General features: G+C 27.6%; 1 protein-coding gene across 1 annotated transcript; it reads left to right on the top strand.

Moving 5' to 3' along the window:
- Window positions 1-4017: 4017 nt before the first annotated feature.
- LOC111676370 (WSCD family member CG9164) lies at window positions 4018-17356 on the top strand. The gene is made up of 7 exons (XM_023437286.2): window positions 4018-4289; window positions 10099-10251; window positions 10906-11035; window positions 11105-11215; window positions 16062-16313; window positions 16392-16561; window positions 16622-17356. The coding sequence occupies exons 2-7, from the start codon at window positions 10117-10119 to the stop codon at window positions 16769-16771; spliced, it is 948 nt and encodes a 315-aa protein (XP_023293054.1). The 5' UTR covers window positions 4018-4289; window positions 10099-10116; the 3' UTR covers window positions 16772-17356.
- Window positions 17357-22866: the final 5510 nt, after the last annotated feature.

Below are 22866 nucleotides of genomic sequence, written 5' to 3'. Positions count from 1 at the left end.
ATAAATGGCTTAAAAATTTTGGAATTATGGTAATATTCAACATAAAAGTTTCTTTACAAAAAATAAAAATTTTATAAAAAGTAAAAATTTTAAAAATATACTCATGGTGTAGGGTATTATATGGTCGGCCATGCCCGACTATACTTTCCTACTTGTTTTTCTCTTTTTTCTTGTGCAGCGTCGTATTTTTTTGCATTATTTAGGAAAAACAGAGTAGATTTTGTTTTGTATGGGAAATCTAATTAAAATCAAATAGATTTGGCTCGAAATCTCTTAAGTTCTAGATTTTGTGTATTTTTTTCTTTACTATTCGTTCTACTTTAATTAATAAAACGCAAACAAATTAAAAAATTCTTATGAAAATATTACACGACGCCATTAAAATTATTTTTTTTATTTCCTCTCTTCACAAATTTTCTTCATGTACCACTCAGATGATTTTGACAGAAGTTTCTATGAATGATTTCTTTGTTGTTCTTTAAAAAGACTATGAGTGTTGTAATAGTCCATCAACATTTTACTGTGTTTAGTATTAGCTTATACCGTTTCAAGATCAATTGAACTTGACTTGTTGCACAACGATTCTGCTATTTTAGTTTTTGAGGGCTGTTCATTTTGAATTATTTGAATATCAAATGAGGTGTGTATATAAAGTGGTAAGTTTTGAGAATTTCTTCATCTTTCGAGTTCAAACAATATTGCCTTTCCTGCATATTTCAAAAATGTTTGCAGTTGATTCGGCTTTACAACTTTTAAAACCTTATAAAAAGGGTATAAAAACGAACAAAAAAAAACTCTTTTGAAATAGTTTACCTCTTAATGTTTCGTATAAACTCACTAACTGCCACGATAATAGAAGAATTTAAAGTTCTTCTTCAAACCTATTATTAATTTTTAAAGCCATGTCTCCATAAGAGTCCATTAGATGTATATATATTGAAGATTTCCGTTTTAAAAATATTTTAAAATACTCCATTAAACGAACAAATTATTTTCCAAAAGCAGTTGCTATTGGGTGAGTAGCAGGGCTAATAAAATTATTGAAGCTAAAAAGTTTATATTAAGTAATTGGATAACTATGCCTCACTAACTGACGGTCCACACCAGGAAACTTTTTTTGGGAAACTTTTGATTTTTGTGTGTGAGAGAAAGAGAATGAAATATCAACCATCTCTTTCTCTCACACACAAAATCAAAAGTTTCTCAACAAAAGTTTCCCAGTGTGTACCAGGTCTAACACTACTTCAGTTTTTGTTTTTGCATTCTTTGCACTGAAAGAAAAGTTTATAACATTTTCTAGTGTTATATAGTGTACTACTTTACAATGTACTCTATAAGAAATGAAAAAAAAGCGTTACATTTTGGATTTTGTATGAATATGTATATTTAGAAAAAAAACTTAAGCATAAACTATTATTTTTGTTCATTGGACCAAAATATATAAAAGATTTAAAAAAATTTTTTTTTTTAAAATTTACATATATTGGATTGTTATGTATATAAAAATATCCTCCATGATGTATGCACTCATATGGAGTGCTCTAAATGTCAATTAAATTAAAATATAATCAGGACATTGACGGAAATCGACTTATATTTCAGGAAAATACATACATGTATAACATCAGAGATTTCTCTGTGTATATCTCAATCAAAAACTTTAAAATTAAGAGAGTGACGTACGAATAAGAATTACGAAAAAACCAGAGAGCTCTTAAGTTGGCTTTTCGCGTATGTCTGTTTTAAAACATATTTTATAAATACCTGTTCTAGTTGCGAATTTTTTGGTTTCAATGTTGGAAAAATGTAGAATACATTGCGTATATACTTAGGCTTTGACTCTTTGATACTAATGGATTATTGATCCCGAAATCATCGGCGTAAAGGAAATATGGAATCATCAAGAAACTCAGCAGTTGTCTATGAATTATACACCACTTTAGTGGGAGGGTATATGCTGATGTTTGTAACATACAAAAATATTCGTCCTATACCCACCTTAAAGTATACCAATTTGCTTAGAATAGTTTTCTGAGTGTGCTCTGTCCGTCCGTCTGGCAAGGTATAGGTTACAATTTTCAAGATAATTTGATGAAATTTGGCACATACTCCTTTTTTGGCCCAAGGGCGAAGCCTTAGTGATTTTTGTAATGATCAGGTCTCATTTAACCCAAGCCCCCATACAAACTACTTTCAGAAAATGACTTGAAGGTCAAAATTCACATATAAACATTAATAAAACATTTAAATTCTACATATATAACTTTGAAGTAGACGTAAATTTCTTTACCAACATTTATAAGGATAAGCCGATATTTTTCCCTACTCCCCTTTGAGCCCTGAAAAATAATAATGAAAGCACTTTATAATATTTAAGTACAAACTTTTTCTGTGTATTACGGGGCTATTACACCTACAAGTTTTGCTTTCAAGTTTTTCACACAAACTGATTGTCAAAATTCATTTTAAATTGCTTCTGTGGCGTAGGCTGCAGGAAATTTTATGTTTTAAGATGCCATTAATTTTATTCACAATATTGAGTAAATTTAATAAAATACAAAAAATTACTATTATTTTAAAAAGAACAAAAAAGAAATTATCAAAAATTAATTAATTGATTGTAAAATTGTAACAGTAGATGGAAAGAAAAATTGAAAAGCATGTTTGTTTATATTTTAAAAAGTGTTAGTGTATTGGTAAAAAATATTAAACTTGAAAGGCAAACCTAGAATCTTGTTTCTATGTTATATATTAAAGAAAATTTAAAAAGAACCTTTTGTAGAACAAAAAAGTACCAAAGAGTTCCCTTTTATGGGTTCTCACCTAATTTAGACTCCACATACACAAGGTTCACACTAGGAAACTTTTGATTTTGTGTGTGGTAGCAAGAGATGGTTAATATTACTTTCTCTTTCTTTCACACACAAAAATCAAAAGTTTCCCAAAAAAGTTTCCTAGTGTGATCCAGGTCATACTTAATTTTATATTTCTAGGTTCAATATTATAGAATATTCAAAAATTACCTTCTAAAAAGAAGTACCAAAAAGTTCCCTTTTATGGCTTCTAACGTAAGCCAGGCTCCACATACTTAATTTCATGTTTTTAGCCAATAACAACACACTAGTGCTGCTTTCGCTCTGCTTCTCTCCCTCTGCCTTATTTTTATAAACAGAGTACAATAACAAAATTAACCGTATGATTATGTATTTTGTTTTTGTTTTTTGCAATTTCTGTTTGAACATGAATAAAAAATCTCAGTTTTTGATGAAATTTTCAGAGGTTGTCTCGGATTTTGCTCATATCTCCGTTATTTATGGACCGATTTTGCTGATTTTAAATAGCGATCTCGCCGATATTTGGGGTCTTCTAAAAACTGATTTCAAAAACATACAGACAGACAACCAGACGGACACCAGACGGATACCAGCTAGCATTTGGAAGATTGTTGGATGATTAATAAATAAACTGACTCTTTTTGACTCCTTTTCACGATTGAAAAGTGGTCAAAAAATTACGCGCTTAAAAAATGATTTGAAGATGATCCTGATATATGATTGAAAACTAATTATTTGAAAAAGGCGACAACTGAAAATTTACATAACATATTGAGCTCATGTTATATTTCGGTATTTTTAAATACAACTTACGCCATCTATAAATAAGTAAATTTTTTTCGAATTTTCTTTTCGTCATTCTTTTCTTTTTTTGTAATACTAAGCAAGCGAGGCCACCTAGATGTCAAATATAAAAAAACTGAACACAACACACACAATTTTAGAAGTTAAAAAAGCTTTCGTCTTTAAAGCTTTTTAATAAAAATGAGAATATTGTGTTGTCGAAACATGCGCAATGACACACTTCTGTCAAAATTTCTGCTGTCAAAATTTGTTCAATAAATACTTGTTTTATTTATTTTCACCGAGCTCATCACAACTAAAATAAAAAGAAAAAAAGTTATTAAATAATATTTTCATAATTTTTATCATCGTATTAAAATAAATATATTAAGTTAGCAATATTTGACAAATAAAGTTTTCCACCAAAAAGATATTTAAATGTTAATGTGAATATAAAATAATTTACATGATTAAATAATGTGTACAAGTTGTTTCAACATGGAATATTTATTTTAAAGAAAACAAAACAAATAGAAAAATTATTTTTGTGTTAATTTCAACAAAACACCCTAAAATAGAACAAAAAATAAAAAATACACAATAAGAAAAACCACCACCCAAAAATAATGAAAATAACGTGCGAATAAAACTGTCAAAAAATACGGAATTAAAGTAAGTATTACTAAAAATAAAGCAGGTACAAAGATGTTTTTTAAGAAAATGTAGTTTAAAAAAATTAATATTTCACTTTTAGTTAATCAAAAATTAAATGAATTAATGCCAAATGCTAAACACGATTTTTAAACATTAAAAATTAGCTTATGTTAGTAAATCATACACAATTGTATCGCTATTGATTTTTATCCATTTAATGGATGGATGGATATAAATTAATCACACACTCAACAAAACTTAAGCCAGGCACTCATCCTTTCATATTTAAGTTCTTTTAATATTTCCGCTTATACTTTTTTTAATGTCCTTACGATTACAACATTCCGTTATTACACTTATGAGAACTAAATAAAAAAATGTTTTTCAGAATATATCATATTCCACCATACATATGTATGTATGCAGCTACATACATATATATGTATGTGTTATTATAAAAGAAAAGTGCAAATAGGCTGTTGAAAAATATTTTTGAGTATTTCCTTTGTATATTATTTGCTTATTTACTACAAGACTGGCATAATCCGAAAAACAACACTTTAATAAAAACGGCTTTAAAGATTTTATGGCGTTTTACTATTTCTGAATAACACATTAAAAAAAAACGAAAATTTTGAGTTATGTCAGATTTATGATAAATACGTGATTGTAGATTTGAAAAAAATCGACAAAACTTAGTTTTATAGAACTTTAAATGACACTACCGATTTTTGGAATGATCGGGCTTCAGTTGAGCCTAGCCCCCATACAAACTCCCCTTCAAAAAATGATTTAAATGTCAAATTTTGTAAATAATCCCCATTTTTAACATACATACTGACTGGTGTAGGGTATCATATGGTCGGCTACGCCCGACTATACATTCATACTTGTTAACATATGTGTGCCTCTTAAAACTCTTAAAGAAAATGGTCTAAGCTTTTTCGAGCAGTTCTTTACGAATAGAGCTGAAAATTTGTTTCAATAGTTCCTTAATGCAAATTACTTTCAAATCAAAAGACATTGGTTCACTTGACATAAAATTGCCCATATGTATTATGATCCCAGTAAAAAATTTCATTGTCATGTAAGGCGTTAAAATGCTAAAATTTACTTACACAATAGAAATTTAAGTCATTATTTTAACACGGCGATATCATTGGAGGCAAGTACTTACCAGAAACAATTACAAGTAATTAGAAAAAGTTATCATTGGAAATCGCATGAAAGAACGTATACAGTATCTATATCTTTACTGACAAAATGACTAATGAATTAGGAAGTATTTTTATAATTTATATAATACATTAAGGCCTTATTACTTTTAAAAAGAGAAGTAGAACTCAGGCATTGATGCCTATAAATACATAGACCGTGTTACTTTCTTTGGAAAGAGATAGAGTAGAGGAGAAAGGTGGTGAAAGTGAAGGATAGAAGAAAGCTTTGTTTTTTATTTTATATTATACTACTTCTATGCAATCCAGACGATATATATTAGCCATTGAATGGTATGTTGTTAGGTAGTTAGTTAGTTTGAAAGAAGGATGTACATACATATAAACATCAAATCCGAAGAAATACAGCTAGGCCTCTATCGGGCCTGTTGTGCGCTCCTTAACCAGTGCCTCCGGTCTACCAGACTAGAACATTAACCTACCGGAGGCCAGGTTATTACAATTAAAAGCCATTAACCAGTTTTTGCTGCGATGAAATAATGTAAAGAAATACATATACCGGTATTATTCATTATAATACAAATTTTTTCACTTTACATTTTATTTTATTGAATCCTCGTAGACACATAAATATAGAAATTTCACCACAAAATAAACTGTAAAACAATCTATTTTTGGAATGACAACTGATAACTGGGTGCTATTTAAATTTTAACTTATAATGAAGGCATACTAAAGAATGCCTTCATTCTATACCATTTTTAAGTAAAATTGGGAACATTCACTATGAAATTGGGAAAATTCCGAATAAAATTGAGAATTTTAATATCAAATTGGAAAAAATCCAAATGAAATTGAGAATTTAAAATTAATATTAAGAAAATTCCAAATGAAATTAAGAATTTCAAATAAATATTGATAAAATTTCAAATAAAGTTAGGTTTTTCAAGTACAAATTGAGAAAATTTCAAATAAAATTTAGAATTTGCATTTGATATTTAGATTTTGGGAATTTTCAATTTGTATTAAGAAAATTTCAATTAATTTTAAGAATTTTAATTTCAAATTAAAATAGAGAAAATCCCAATTCAAATTGGGAAATACAATTTGAAATTGGGAATATTCCAAATGAAATTGAGAAAAATTCAATTGAAATTTAAAAATTTTCAAATGAAAATGAGAATCTTTAAAATAAAATTGAGAAATAATGAATACAGATATATGTATGTAAAAAAAACTAATTTTATTGTACTCTATGTAAGGAAATAACAATGAAACATAAACATAAAAATTAAACAAAACAAATAAACTACTGTCGAACTGGCATATCTCGCAACTCGAGAGCTGTTTGGTAAAACGTTGTTGTGTGCTGTATAGCTCTACTGAAGGATCCCCTATGAGTATCCATTTGTAGGATACCCCCGGTACCAATTGCACCTATTAAATGTATGTTAGGGCCGCGTGAAGTGGGCATTGGAACTACGGCTCGGGCACCAACACGAGACCAACCGTGCTTTCTTCTGCAAAACAAATTAAAGTTGATCTCATCTATCCAGATAATTTGTTTCCCCATTCGCACATAGTCATTTATTTTATTAACGTTTCCTGCACGTTTCTCTTTATTGTGGCCCGAATTCATTGAAATAGGCTGGACGTGAACGGCTTTAACTGAAAACATCTTACCGTGAAGGGTATTCGATATAGTCGTAAGTGATACATGTTTGTTAAACTCAGATGTAATTTTTTCTGCTATTTCACGCTGTGTTATTTCTGGTTTTTCTTCTACCCAAGTAAGAATCACGTTTACTTCTTCTTGGTCTAAAGACCTGGGTTTTTGTCGCCCATCTATGCGAAGTTTTAAAGCAATCCTTTATTTGCTGCATCTACTATTCGAAGGCGATCAGTATTCGAATAATTTTTATATTTTTTCCTTATAATATGTTCTGAATCTGTAAAGAAAATAGGATTTTGTAACATTATTTATTTTAATTGACTTCAAAACTTACCTTCAATTTCTCCTCTGCATAAAGGACAATTGGTTGCTACCATAGTTATACATTTCTCATGAAATAAGTGACGACATGGAATTAGGCGTTTTATTTCACCGCGGGTCATTTTTGTTAAACAAATTCCGCAATTATTTTTAAACTCCATTTTACCCGTTTTCACTTTTAAGAAAGTTACTTAATAATAAGAAATTATTTTTTTTTTGTTGACATGAAGTTAAAAGCCTTCTTGACCAAAAAAAAATAATCCAACATACTTGGATTTAAATTTTTTTATATACATAGTTAAAGTAATGTAACATAAAAGGTTCTCATTTTCATTTGAAAATTTCTAAATTTCAATTGAATTTTTCTCAATTTCATTTGGAATTTTCCCAATTTCAAATTGTATTTCCCAATTTTAATTGGAATTTTCTCTATTTTAATTAAAAATTATCAATTTCATTTGGACTTTTCTCAATTTGAAATTAAAATTCTCAAAATCAATTGGAATTTCCTTAATATGAATTGGAAATTCTCAAAATCAATTTGAATTTTCTAAATATCAAATGAAAATTCTCAATTTTATTTGGAATTTTCTCAATTTGTACTTGAAAATCCCAATTTCATTTAGAACTTTCTCAATATGAAATGGAAATTCTTAATTTCATTTGGAATTTTCCCAATATTAATTTGAAATTCTCAATTTCATTTGGATTTTTCCCAATTTGAAATTAAAATTCTCAATTTTATTAGGAATTTTCTCATTATTAAATGGAAATTCTTAATTTCATGTGGAATATTCCCAATTTCAGTTAAAAATGGTGAAAATTTCACTTACATAATGTGTGGTGTTGTAAGCGAAGTTAATGAGACGCCTATAAACGCTTGCAAATAATAATGTAATGTATGTAGATTACAGCTCTATTTGCATTTGTAAGTTACATGTGATACTATGCATACTGAATTATTAATAAAAATAATTTGTTATATATTTTTTATTAATTTAAAAATTTCAAAATAAATTAGAATTATGAAAATATTTGTAAATTCAATTCAAATAAAATTCAATGGAAAAGTATGTAATCCAATCCAAATTGCATCTGGATTTTTTTGAAAAACTCTATTCTTATAAATTTTGAAACAGTGTTGCATTTCCTTTTTAAATAATTGAATGGTATACCCATCTTCCTTTAGAGCTTCTGTAAAGGAAAATAGGAAATTACAAGAATATATTTAAATGAGGGAGTGTAAAATAAACTTACCGTAAATTACATCTTGCAGCGACTGAAACTCTTTTAACCCCCTCTTGCCATTCAATCCATCATAATTTAATGACACATATACATCTTTATTCAATAATCTATTTTCGAATTTTAGCATTTTTAATAATTCGTCACAACACTTTCTCCCTGGATTATATTTGTTGTACCAGGCAGTTAATTTTTCTGTTATGGACGAGGAGTTGGTCGATTGAGTTTCAAAGAAATTAATATTTAAATCATCTTCACATTGAATGGTATCACCGGGATTGTTAATTTTATTATTAACACTTCCCTTTTTCTTCTATTGTCCCTTCTTTATTCTTATTTACCAAACGCCTTAAATTTCTGGACGAAAAACCTTCCATTTTTTATTAAATATTTTCACCTTTTAAAAAACACGTCACTTCTAATACAAAACTTCTTTGAACATTTATTTTGTTTTCCATTTCTTTTATGTATACAACAAAAAAAGAAACGGCTTAAATCGTAACCTAAGTTATTATTTAAGTTGATGATATGTTGGATTACGCATAGATTACACTCTAAGATTTTCGGCAATTCACACGTACACAACCCTATCATAAATAAAACTCATAGCAAGAGCGTAAAAATTGCAAAAATTTGTAAAAACAATAACAATATTTTCAAACAAGAGAATAACTTGCAAAAAACTCGTACACTCCGAAAACTTTTCAGGAATGCATAATATTAAAAATACATAAAAACAATATTTTCAATACATTTTTTAAACATTTTACATTAAAAACTTTAATTTTTGTTTAGAAATAAACATTTTTCTCTTCTTTGAATATGCTTTATCTGTAAAATTTACAATTTTACTTTTTCTAAGTGTTTTTTAGTATTTTTTACCACAACAATAACAGTTTTTCTTTCTGCGCTTGGCTATTTTAGACCAAATTATTTCAATTGGGTTCAACATCGGCGAGTAGAAAGTCTCAATTTCATTTGGACTTTTCTCAATTTGAAATTAAAATTCTAAAAATTAATTGAAATTTTCTTAATACAAATTGGAAATTCCCAAAATCAATTTCAATTTTCTACATATCAAATGCAAATTCTCAATTTTATTTTAAATTTTCTCAATTTGTACTTGAAAAACCCAATTTCATTTGGAATTTTCTCAATATTAATTTGAAATTCTCAATTTCATTTGGATTTTCCCAATTCGAAATTAAAATTCTCAATTTTATTCGGAATTTTCCCAATTTTATATTGAAAATCACAATTCCCCTTGGAATTTTTTGAATTCCCAATTTAATGTTGAATTTTCCCAATTTCACTTAAAAATAGTAGTGAAGTGTATAATATAATTGTTTTAACTCACTAAAATAACTAACTAAAAAATAATTACTGATGCTAAAATATTTTGATCACTATTTAGGTATGAAAAAAAGGCGGAATGGCATTACAAGGTTGGCGACTTTGCGGCGTAACTGTAACAATTGTTATTTACATTGGAGGAGTACTATTTCTATCCATGAATAATGTTCCTGGCTCACACCCAAGACGTATGCGAATTGAACGTTTCGCAGAGGTAAATATTTTTAAATAATATTCATAAAGAGAAAAATTTATTAAACTTTAAAAAGACAGTTTTGGCTGAAATTCGTAGACTAAAATAATTTGAAATAATTAGGGTATTCACACGGTGTGCTATCAAGTCGTATTGTCATAAAATACTAAAGTTTTTTGATAGTCTAAACATATTGTTATTGTGCTTCAAAGAAAAAAAGTCTTAAAATAATAACACTTTCTATGTGTATAGTTTTCTCATAACTAAACAGTGTAAATCAAAGTTGAAAGGTAAAATAGTTTTCATCGAACACGTGATAGTATTTAGAAGATGCCGCAATTGTATACTTGCAATATGTACGTAAACATGACACAAAGTTGTGCAAAGTTTTATTTTTTTATTACAATGTCCAATACGCCTATTATGCACAAACCAACTTTTATGTCAGTTTTTGACTTGCTTTTGTCATTTTTTACTAAAAATATTTGTAATATTTGTAACTGACTCAAATTTAAAATAGCACACTAACTTAAGAGGGTTATTATTTTATGATATATGACTTTATGACGACCGTGTGAATCCCCTAAATGTATCTTTTTATGTATCTGTTCGGTAAATGTTTGCAAGCAAAATTTAAAAATTTACATATTGATTTCATTTTCTTATATACAACAGTTTCCTAACTATCATAATCAAAAGGTATCTGCCATTAATCAAAAGATGACAATTAGATGGTGTAGAGAACTAAAATATTTGCAAACAGAGCTTCCAGTAGATACTGCAGATGCAGCTTCCGAATTTAAAAGTACGTACATATGAGTGTATATTTTGTTGGAGTTTATATCTTATAATTGAAAATAATCGTTTAACTTAGCTCCAAATATTAGCGATAATGAAGAAAACATTAAGACTGGATTGACTGCGTTAGCATCATTTCCTGGAAGTGGGAATACTTGGTTACGATACTTATTGCAGCAATCTACAGGTAAGAATTTTAAATTTAAGAAAAAACATATTTATTCTAACAATATTATTAAACACGAAATTGACTTCAATCAATGAACAAAGAAATTTCAAGTTTCAGACTATTTTTAGGCAACAATTTATAGCGTTTTGCCCCTATCACATTTTTAAAGATTTAATTTTGTATAATCTATATGCACTTTTTTATATTGATCAAACATTTTTAAGAGCACCGGAAGCTCGTTCTTCTTTGCCAATACCAGCTTAGATCAATCCCTGAAGGAGGCATACTTTTTAAAAAGTTCTTTAGGGTGCTAAAACAATGGTGATATGACAACCTCATCAACATCACGCCTATGCTGAACTATTAGTTGTTTGTTATTGAAACGATTGAGTGGTACTATCTTATTGTTGACCAGATTTTCTATTTTACTTTGTTAGTCCATTGGAATTAGGCCTGTCGGATTATCGGCATCGTAGACTGCATAGCAGAGATTGTCCCGGCATCTTCTTCTGGCAACCGGAGACGTCGGCTCCGTCTAGCTTCTTCCTCGTTTTACGGAACTTCTTTTAAGGTACTCTTTTCTTCGTTGTTGATTTCGCCGACGTGTTCGTCTCCGGAATATCTGGCCTGTCATTGTCACCCTCACAGGATTATGGCTTCACAGAACAAAAAATTTACCTAAATACTGCAAAATGGGGTGTAAATATGAAGAAATTTTGTTATTATACAGCCAACTTAAATTTTATTCCAGATTACAGATTTCTTCGTTAATTTTTTGTATTTTAGTAAATAGTTAATATGAAGAAATTTCTTCATATTTACTAATATCGTTTCGTTGTTTAGGGGTGGTAAATATGAAGAAATTTTAGTTAAATTAACTAATATTTTTTATTCATTATAACTAATTGTGGTAGTTAATTTGAATATTTTTTTAGTTGTTTTTGAAAAAATTTCTTCAATTTAACTAATGAATTTAGTTCTCATTAATAATATTTTTATTCATAATGAAGAATTTTTCTTCATTTTTACTACCCTATTTTAGTTAATACTAAATCCCAGTGAACATTTTCTTTCACTATCTGAGACCATGTTTATATAAATTATAAACAGTAAAGTATTCTCTAAATTCTTGTAATTATTCTATACTATTTATAAGTTATATAAAGTTGTCATTGATAATAAAAGAAAATGTTATTGACAAAATAAAATTGAACAAAGCAAAATTTTATAATTAACATAAAAGTAAACATTTATTATAAAAATTAATATAAATGAGTATATTGATATTTATAAGTATTTAATACATGCATAAATAGATACATATGTATATGTATTCATAAAAATAAAAAAAATAAATTAAATACTATTCCACTGCTTTAAATAAAAGCTAAAAAAAATATTTTCCAAAATAATATACATATATGTATGTTTGTATTTTAGCTTAGTTCACACCTATCAAATATATGTATGTATGTTAAAAACGTAACCATTATTTTTAGTAAAAATTTAACATTTTTATAGACGTTTTAATAAGTAAACAATGCGATTTTAAGTGCCATGTCGTTTTTTGTCAAATGTTTGATAGATATGAACTAAGCTTTAAACATAAATTATTAATAAATATTAAAAAAATTAAAAATTATTTGTAAACATAAAAAAATTATTCTTAGAAAATTAAGTAATAATACAACTATTTCAAATTTGAAATTAATGTATTAACTTGGGTACTACTACAATCAATATTTGTCGAAATATTATATAAGTGCTTTTGTATAAACGTCCAAACTAACAAAGATTCTTTTGGATACTCTATATTAAATACAAAAAATATTTTAAAACAGATATCAATTGCATTTAATGCGGAATGCATTCGGTATTTTATGCCTTCAAAATAAATCACGATTTCTTTTGGTTCTAATATTGAACCTGAAATTAATATCAACGGCTGAATTTTAAAGCTTGTTTGATATTCTTCTTCACAAGCGGCTACTGTGTTTCCATCAATAAAAAAGCTTCGTTGAGAGTCTCGTATGGTAAATCTAGTACATATTTTTTCCCATTTGAAACATTAAACGTTTTTGTTGACGGTACCAAAAGACTATGTAAAAGGAAAAAAAACCAATACAATGACCATCTGAAAACAAATAATAGTAAAATTATTTTTAAAGTTATTTTCGATTAAAATATTTAAACACTTACTTTCACTTATGTTATCCATTTGTTTCATATTTTGGAATAAATGTTTACAAGATTGGTCCTTTATGCGATCTGCAAACACGGAGTCAATTTTTAAGCAGAAAGTTTCGAAATTGTCATGAAGACACTCTGCTTTTGGATATAATTGATGAAAATCCATATCTACCTACAAGAAATAAACAAATGGACAACGACAATAAATGTATACATTTTTTGTTGAGATTTAATGAATAACTTACCAATTTATAACCCAATGGCTTTTTATACTGTGACCATTTATTTAATATGTCAGAAGTACATTTCGCATGTGCCACATCGTGTAGTCGATAATTTTTTGTGGCACTCCAATGGCTTTCAACTTCGGCCCAAGAGCAGTTGTCCGTAAGCAGTGCTTCAATACTATCTTCTATGTTTTCTTCTGGTACATCTAAAAATAGACTTTTGTAAAGTAAATTTACCTATACCACATTAACACTGCATCAAAATCTAGTATATTACACTTAATATTTTTAGGTAGATTTAATTTTTTTAATAAGTATTTTTCCAAATTGTGTTTAATATTTTTCAATTTATTATATTGTTGACATTTTGATTTTTTTGTTTGTTTTGTTGTATTGTCTTTTTACATATAAAACACTTCATATTAAAAAATATTTAAAATTATTATTTATATAAGCACAATATTTATATGTTCGTTTATATTTATAAATATATTATAATATTTTGTACAATAAAATTTTCTTAACTTTTAATCTTATTTTTAAATAATTATTTGATAACACAAACACTTTAAAGGGAACCACAATTTGAAATAATATAAACTAGTTTTCGTCACACATTTTCAACTGTTCTGTTTAATTTTTTCTTGTATATTGCGAAATTTCTTCAGTTCTATGTGTCTTTATTCAATTTGAATAAAATAAAATAGTTAAATTAAACGAAATTTCTTCAATTCTACAGGCCATTATATATTTATACATACCTTTAGTTATATTGAAGAAATTTCTTCAATTTTAACAAAGTGGTTTAGTTAAAATTAAAAAGTGATTTAGTTAATATTAACGAAATTTCTTCAAAGCTACAGCCCTATTTCATTATTCCTTCTTCTTTGTATTTTATTTTGTTTTTTACGTTTTATTGTGAGAAATGAAGAAATTTCTTCAAAATTTTATTCATATCAACGATATATTCTTCAAATTAACCACCTTCAAGGGAGTAAAATTAACTATTTTAGATGTAGATTTTAATAATTGCGATTTTACTATTTTACCACTGTTTTAACTAAATTTCTGTTGATTAAACAAAATTTTGGATGTAAATATAAATAAATTTATTCAAATCAACAGATTAAATTGACTAAATTTTTTTACCAAAAATAAATTACTAAATATGAAGAAAATTCGTTTATATGAATAAAATTTCTGTAGATTTGAATAAAAAACATGTAGAATTAAATATTTTTTTCGTTAAGGGTTTACTAAAATTTTTCGTTAATATTACTTACGATATTTTTTTCTGTGTTGGCTTCGACTTTGTATTAGGAGACGGGGAACTCTGTCTGTCAATTTTATTTGCAACCTCGGAACCTCAAATTACCTTGTTTTTAAACCTGGTAATATAAGTCTACCGATCAATCCAATTGCCCATTTTCTAAAAATATATTATGCAATAAATTTGCAACCATATTGGAGCCTTAAATTATCGCATTTTTAAACCAGTAAAATTCATTGTGCCACAAAGTGCAACTGTAATCCATTTCTATTTAGGTTTATTCTAAGTTAGCCAGCAGCCCGCAGGCATTAAAACGTATCTGATAGTCTACTAATATGTCAATAGGAAAATTTTGTGCAGAGCATAGAACTAGCATCCGATTCAGATCAGTATTATTCTATTGTAAAATTAAATGCACATTTATTTCATGTCGTTTTTATACCCTACACCACTTTAGTGGGGAGGGTATATTGGGTTTGTGGTGATGTTTGTAACGCACAATAATATTAGTCCTATACCCACCTTAAAGTATACCAATCGGCTTAGAATCATTTTCTGAGTCGATTTAGCTATGTCCGTCCATCCATGTAACCTTGTAATCAAACTACATGCCGCAATTTTGAAGATACTTGATCTTCAATTATACCGTAGACGAAGCCTATTGAAAATGATTAACATCGGTTTATTATTTCACCTAGCCCCCATGCAACTAAACTCCCGAATAAAGCTTGTAAACCTTGTAATCAAACTACAGGTCGCAAATTTGGAGATAATTCAATGAAATTTGGCACATGATCTTTTATGGTACTGTAGAAGCCTATTGATAATAGTTAACATCGGTCCATTATTTCACCTAGGCCCCATAGAACTGAAACCGCCAAATAGGGCTTTTAAGTTCATAATTATGTTTAATATACTCGGCCTCGCCCCATATAATTCCCTATTCATACATAAACACAATAGGCCATAGTATGATATAAATTCGATTGAAAATATATGGTCTACTATCTATCAAATTCTTCAAAATTAAAAATTAACAACAAAATGAATGCTCTTTGGTTAAACATATAATAAATGTCTTAAAATTTTAACACAATATCATGTTTTCTTTACCCTACACTACTATAATATGTAAAAAATACATTAACATATACATATGTATTTTTATTATTTTCAGGAATATTGACTGGAAGCATATACAAGGATTATGGTCTACTTAAAACTGGGTTTCCAGGGGAAAATATCTGCAACAGTTCTGTGTTATTAGTTAAAACTCATGAGTGGGGCCCAAAAGCATGGGCGCCTTTCTCAAAAGCCATTTTATTAGTTAGAGATCCGGAAAAGGCAATAATTGCTGAATTTAATCGCCAAAGTGGTGGTCATGTAGGTTTCGCTTCTCCAGATCGTTACAAGCGAACAAAAGGGAAATGTAAGTATTTCATTACAAACTAAATGCAAGATTAAAGAATTTAATTAAACAAATATTTGGAATTATCTTTTAATTTAGATTGGCAACAATTTGTAACAAATAAATTAAGGGGTTGGGAGCTAATGAATCTCAACTGGGCTCGTAATTTTACCGGAAATGTTAAAATTGTGTTCTATGACGATTTAGTCAACAATCTTGAACCAGTATTAAGAAGCATTTTAGAATTTCTTCAATTTCCAATCGAAGAAGTGAGATCAATTAATAACAATTTGTAAATACGTACATATTTTATACTTTTAACTTTACAGGATCTATTAAATTGTGCCCTGTTACGAAAAGAGGGTATATTTAGAAGGAAAAAACGCATTTTATCATTTGACCCATATACGCCAGCTATGAGAGCTAAATTGGAAGAAAAAAAGCAATACGTCTACAACATCCTGGGGCGTTTACAATAAATACTCGGTCAAGTATCTTCTAACATTATAAAAATATAAATAAGTAAAAGATAATTATAACGACTAAATGTACTTAATTGAATGAAATGAGCACAATATCCATTCGCTTTGGCTATTTTATTTACACAACTTTACTATCGAATAGTACTTCGAATATACAAATAAATTACATTCATACGTAGTATAATTAAAAATTAGCTAATAAAATATAAACAAAACATATATAACACAATTTTTATAGTGAATAAGTATTACAAATATTTGTAAAACACGACTACATAAATAAACGAAAACACCTACACACATACATACTTCTATATACAATCATACGAAAGTATTTATATATTCATGTAAATATCTTCATAGAAATTGTTTTAACTGTTATGATTTTGTTTTCTTTAAAAAAAAAAAAACATAAATAATTATAATTTATACACTCGAAAAAAAGTATTACTACAATAACAGTGTTACAAGTTTACAAGTCAATAAATGTATGTAGGCAACAATGATAATTATGTTCAAAAATTATTTAAATATTTAATTTTAAACAAAAACATACAATAAATATTTTTATGAGTTAACTAATTTTTTTACAAATTTTATTTTAGCGACTAATGACGAAGTAAGTATATCAACGTTCCACTGTCCTCACCATATGTTCTAAATTCGTCTATAACGCCCGTCCATGTTGTCTTCATTAAACGCATGCTTTCGTTTTACCTCAAAGTGAGGTTATGTTTTTGACTGTTGGAGACTATAAAATACTCACGATAAGACCTGGTAGAGACCATTTAAACCCAAATAACTCTAAAACTTATTTTTGTTGTTGACCAATTTTTACTTTTGAAATAATTAAGTTCGGTGCTCCAAAACTAGGCAATAAGATAATATTACAACGCCAACCTAATTTAAAACCCCCAAAAGTGTATAATTAAAAACCATCTTAAAGTGAAAACTTTTCGGTGGCGGTCAGGCTAAGTCAGTTTTAACCTTCTCTGAGTGATGTGAAGTTTTCTTAACTATTTTGCTGGAATGGTGTCTAAGGCCTGGTTCACACTGGGAAACTTTTGTTGAGAAACTTTTGATTTGGTGTGGGAAAAAGAGATGGTTGATATTTCTTTCTCTCACACACAAAAATCAAAAGTTTTCCAAAAAAAAAAGTTTCCTAGTGTGAACCAGGTCTAATAGACTCCATTTTTTGAAGACTGTCATAATGTAATTCTATTTTAACGAACAATACCCCAAAGCGAGATTAATTATAAACTGCTACGAAATTTCATTATGCTCCAGAAAAAAACACTCCTCCAACTCCTAAAAACAGATATATACTACCATACTCGAGTCGTCTCATGATCCAGTTTTTGGTGGCAATAAGGGTAAGAAATATAAATAGTATTAAGAAAATCGCATAACATCCCGGAAATATGCTTCAACTTCTATTGGAAACTTGAATAATTTGTAGTATGATGAGCAACCCATAACACAATATCGGGGCATTTTGTTTTATTTTTGTTTTCAGTGCAAAATTTTTAATAAAAAACAAATTTTTAACTAATACATTTTCACCACTTAGATCTGGTTCACACTAGGAAACTTTTTTGAGAAACTTTTGATTTTTGTGTGTGAAAGAAAGAGAAAGAAATATCAACTATCTCTTTCTCTAACACACAAAATCAAAAGTTTCTCAATAAAAGTTTCCCAGCGTGAACCAGGTCATAGGTTTTTGACAGCAGACTTAGGTTCTGTCATTTACATTTTTACATTTTTTTGTGTAATAGGCCGGTATATATTTCGGCGTTACTTTTTCATTCGTATGCGAATGAAGTCGAATCCAAATCGTCTGTAGGTTTTTGTTGGGGTATTATTGCTGCAGCACTCGTTCTGAAATATAAATCGGAACTTCGATTAACTACTTTACCCATGGAAAGCAATTTAGCTGTTTGTCTTTTTAATGTAGTAAAGTAGCAGTATCTGCTTGGCCCTCAACAAATGCCAGAATACTATTTTGGTTCCTACTACATTTACCTTTTATATGGTTTTTATAGTCTGCCCAAACCTATTATCTGTAGTCTAGTTTAGTCTATATTCTAGTTTTAGGTACAATCTAAAGTAAAATCGATATTATAGTCTAGTCTATATAGCAGCTCAACAACTCCACCTTCAATAAATTTAATTAAGGTTACTGGCCCACGTTCAATATATATCACGATGGATCACGATCCATAATAGGATTGATAAATACCTCGAGTATGATACATGAGCAATATTTATCACTTTAGAATTTAAAAATATTTTGTGCTGTTCGGTCTTTAATAAAAAAATGCCTAGAGAAAACCAACAAGTTGGAGCAAGAAATAGTTGCTGGATCGATGTTGAATAATGGTTTATTTAAATTGAATTTTTAAGTACTTTTTAACGAACAAGTTTTTATGTTTGAAGGTTTTACAATTTTTCACTTCAGTATATGTCTGTACGAATCGTGGATGGCGCAGATTTGTTTTATAGTCACAAACAAAGTTAATATAAAAGAATGTAATTACAGTTAGATAGATAGCACTTATCTTCATTGCATTTATACTGTAGTATCCTCCTATTTATTAAATTGCTCTTATTACTGTTCAGGATAATTCTGCGGAATTTTTATCTATGATTTTTAAATGTTCTTTATTGTATTGATATAGCACTTTTACGTCTCGAAATACTTCAGAAATATACATTTTACTACTTTTATTTCTGCACTAATGTGATAGATCTGCTAGTAATTGTTGTAGAAATGATTTTCAGCAAAAATTGTTGACACAATTATTATTATACGTAATAGCGGTGGTGTATTTTCTTACCATCCCTAACAACTTTCGTTTATTTTTATTCTATCAGATTCGGTTAATTTATCTCAGGTTTCTGTTTACTATAAAACTAGCGTTTTATTTTTTAAACTTATTTTAAATTTGTAAACTATTTCAAGAATAAAACTTTATTAAATCGGTTCGGACTTAGAGTGGGTTAATTCTTGTCATACAGGTATTTATACAAAAGAGTGTAAAATTTCACTTATTTGTGCTAGCAAAAATTGTCCAAAAGAGTTCTAATAGGTATTTTTGTCTATTTTTTTAATTCTTTTTTAAAAATATTTTTTTTTTATTTTGCATAAAAGAAAAATCATAAAATCGTAAAATACACTACAATTTCTCCAAAAATTTACACAACTTAGTTTTTTATAGGCATAAAATACCATACGTTAATGATCGACCTTAAGGTTATATAATTTTTTCATATATAAGTTTTTAGTTTTAAATTAACGATATTTCATTACAAATTAAACGTTTTTCTAAGCGAATTAAATGTATTTTCAACACAAATTAAACTTTTTTCAATATAATTAAATTTTTTTTATTAGAAATTCATTACTTTTGAATTAATTGTTTTTCTTTTCAAATTCAATTTATTTCAAATTTAATTGTGATAATCTTTCTACAATTATGTTTTGGTATTTTTTTCACGAGGAACTCTTCAAACATTTAGAAGACAAAACTATTGCGCATCACCCAGAAACACTTCAGGACAATTGTCAGACGAGAACGCAAATTTTACAAAAACAAAATACATTGATTTCGAATTTTCGTCTTCTAGAAACATATTTTTGAGTTACTTCCGGATGATAGTTGGAAGAGTGCATCCATTTTGCTTAAACAAAAAACCATGACTGTTGAATTTTTTTCATCCGGAAGTATACGCTTTAGTGATTTCTGAATGATAGTTGGGTGAGAACACAAATAACAAAATACATTGTTTCCTAATTTGCATTTTTATGTCACTTCTGGAAGACAGTTTGAAGAGTTTTCACATTAACATTAATACTCCATTTTTTAGCGTGAACGCGAAAAAATAAAAATAAATAATGCAAAATTTTGGCTAAGTTTAGTGATGCTGCAGTCATGTTCAATTTTAATTATTCAATGTAAAACTTAAATGTTTATTGAATTTAATATTTATATAGAAATAGTGTAATTAATATATTGTGAATATTAAAAAACAATTGTTCAATTCACAATCGATGTTGTAGCGTTGTATGCGTTGTATGTCAGCAGTTGCTACAATAGTCAAACGATGTTGTTGGTATTTTCTATGCAAAAGTTCTATACAACTCTTACGACAATTTTTCATGTCGTAAGAAAATTCAGTTTTGTCAATTGTTTATTTCAGCATATAAATAAAAAATTCAATCGATTTTGGCATAAAAAACGATAAAGTGGTAACACAGAAATTACAAACAAACAGCTGTTTACCAAAACAAAAATAAAATTTTATTAAAAACTGTTTATTTATTAGTTTCAAATGTGGAATAATGAAAATAATAGAATTTTAAATAAAAATGAAATTAATTTGGTTTATTTTGCTCGTTTAATTAGTTTAATATTCTTTGTTTTTTTACTTTTGACATTGTTTTGATTGTTTTTTTAATGTGAACAGAAACTTATGACATGCTACAAAAATCTGTTCACAATCACTGTTACTACACTTTAGTAGATACAATATACAACTTGATTGTGAATTGAACAAATATGACAGTGTTGTGTTAAAAGTCAACCGTTAAAAACATTAAAGAATGTTTCGTTAATTGGTGAAGTTTATTAAATATATACCAAAAAGTAATTATCTTTAATAATTATATAAATAGAATTAAAAAGTAAGTTGTCATATTTTTCTGGAATCATTATATTCAAATTATACATAAATTATTTTTTGACTTGGGTCAGGTCATTTGACACGAAATTTCCCATATAAGATATTTAATATTAAAATCAAATATTTTAAAAACAACTTTTTTTAAATACAATTTTATTAATTTTCGTACAGCTTTGGATTTAATTATTCTAATTATAGGTACTTTTTTAGTTATTAACACCAGGTCTTTCAATGATACTTATATTCGTAAGTTTTTGAAAGTGCCGTTCCACACTAGGAAACTGTTTTTGGGAAACTTTTGATTTTTGTGTGTGAGAGAAAGAAATATCAACCATCTATTTCTCTCACAAACAAAATCAAAAGTTTCTGAACAAAAGTTTCCTAGTGTGAACCAGGTCAAAGCAAACAAGTCGTTAAGATGTTTCTATCGTTAGTGAGTGTAAATAATTTTAAAAATAATCCATGACTTAGTAATTTTACATCTTTATAGACGGTTTAATTCCAAGTTATTTAAAAAATGTTCATGAAAAATAACGTTTTATTGATACAAAACAATAAATTAATTAATTAATTTTAAATTATTTAATTTTTTTGTAGAAAGCATAAACCCTAAATAGGGGGTTTATTTTTTTAACAGAATTAAAATATAAAAAATTGATCTGGTAAGTTATATATGTCTTATTTCATCACGCGGTTCCATTAAAAATGTCGATTATTTTCAGAAAATGTAAAAAAATAGATTTGACCGTTTAAACTTTGGTGGGAAATGTATTGATCATAAGAATTTTATAATTTCAAATAATAATTATAACATTACTTTTTTTATTTCGTTGAAGGATTAATGCGTCCCAAAATATAACTCTTACAATTTGATGGTAGGCTAGTGGTTAGTGTTCTAGTCTGGTAGACCGGAGGTGGTGGGTTCGATTCCCACCCGTGGCACTGGTTAAGGAGCGCACAACAGGCTCAACACAGGCCTCCTTTCAAACTAACTACAAAAATATTTTAGAGTCCAGCATTTTACAATTTTTGGAAGTAGGTATACCAGTCAACAGTTGGAATATCAATACAGATTTCCTGAAAATTATCTTATTATAAGGTAATACTTCGTGAGAAGGGTATATATAAGTTTGTCATTCCGTTTGTAATTTCTATAATATAGTTTTCCGACCCTATAAAGTATATATATATATATATAATAATATATATATATATATATATATATAATATATATATATATATATATATATATATATATATATATATATATTATATATATAATATATATATTATATATATATATATTATATAATATATATATATATATATATATATATAATATATATATATTATATATATATATATTATTATATATATATGTTGGCAATTTTTGAACATTGGCTATGACC

Source organism: Lucilia cuprina, chromosome 3 (genome assembly GCF_022045245.1).
Source record: "Lucilia cuprina isolate Lc7/37 chromosome 3, ASM2204524v1, whole genome shotgun sequence".
Classification (NCBI taxonomy): Eukaryota; Metazoa; Arthropoda; class Insecta; order Diptera; family Calliphoridae; genus Lucilia; species Lucilia cuprina.
The sequence above is the reverse complement of the archived record's forward strand: the minus strand, read 5'-3'. Positions and strand labels throughout refer to the sequence as shown.

Bases quoted from the DNA above. Each gene is read 5' to 3' on its own strand.
- LOC111676370 (XM_023437286.2), top strand. From the start codon at position 10,117: ATGGCATTACAAGGTTGGCGACTTTGCGGCGTAACTGTAACAATTGTT. The intron at 11,036-11,104 runs GTACGTACATAT...CGTTTAACTTAG, and splicing joins TGCAGCTTCCGAATTTAAAA to CTCCAAATATTAGCGATAAT. The intron at 16,562-16,621 runs GTGAGATCAATT...TTAACTTTACAG, and splicing joins TTCAATTTCCAATCGAAGAA to GATCTATTAAATTGTGCCCT.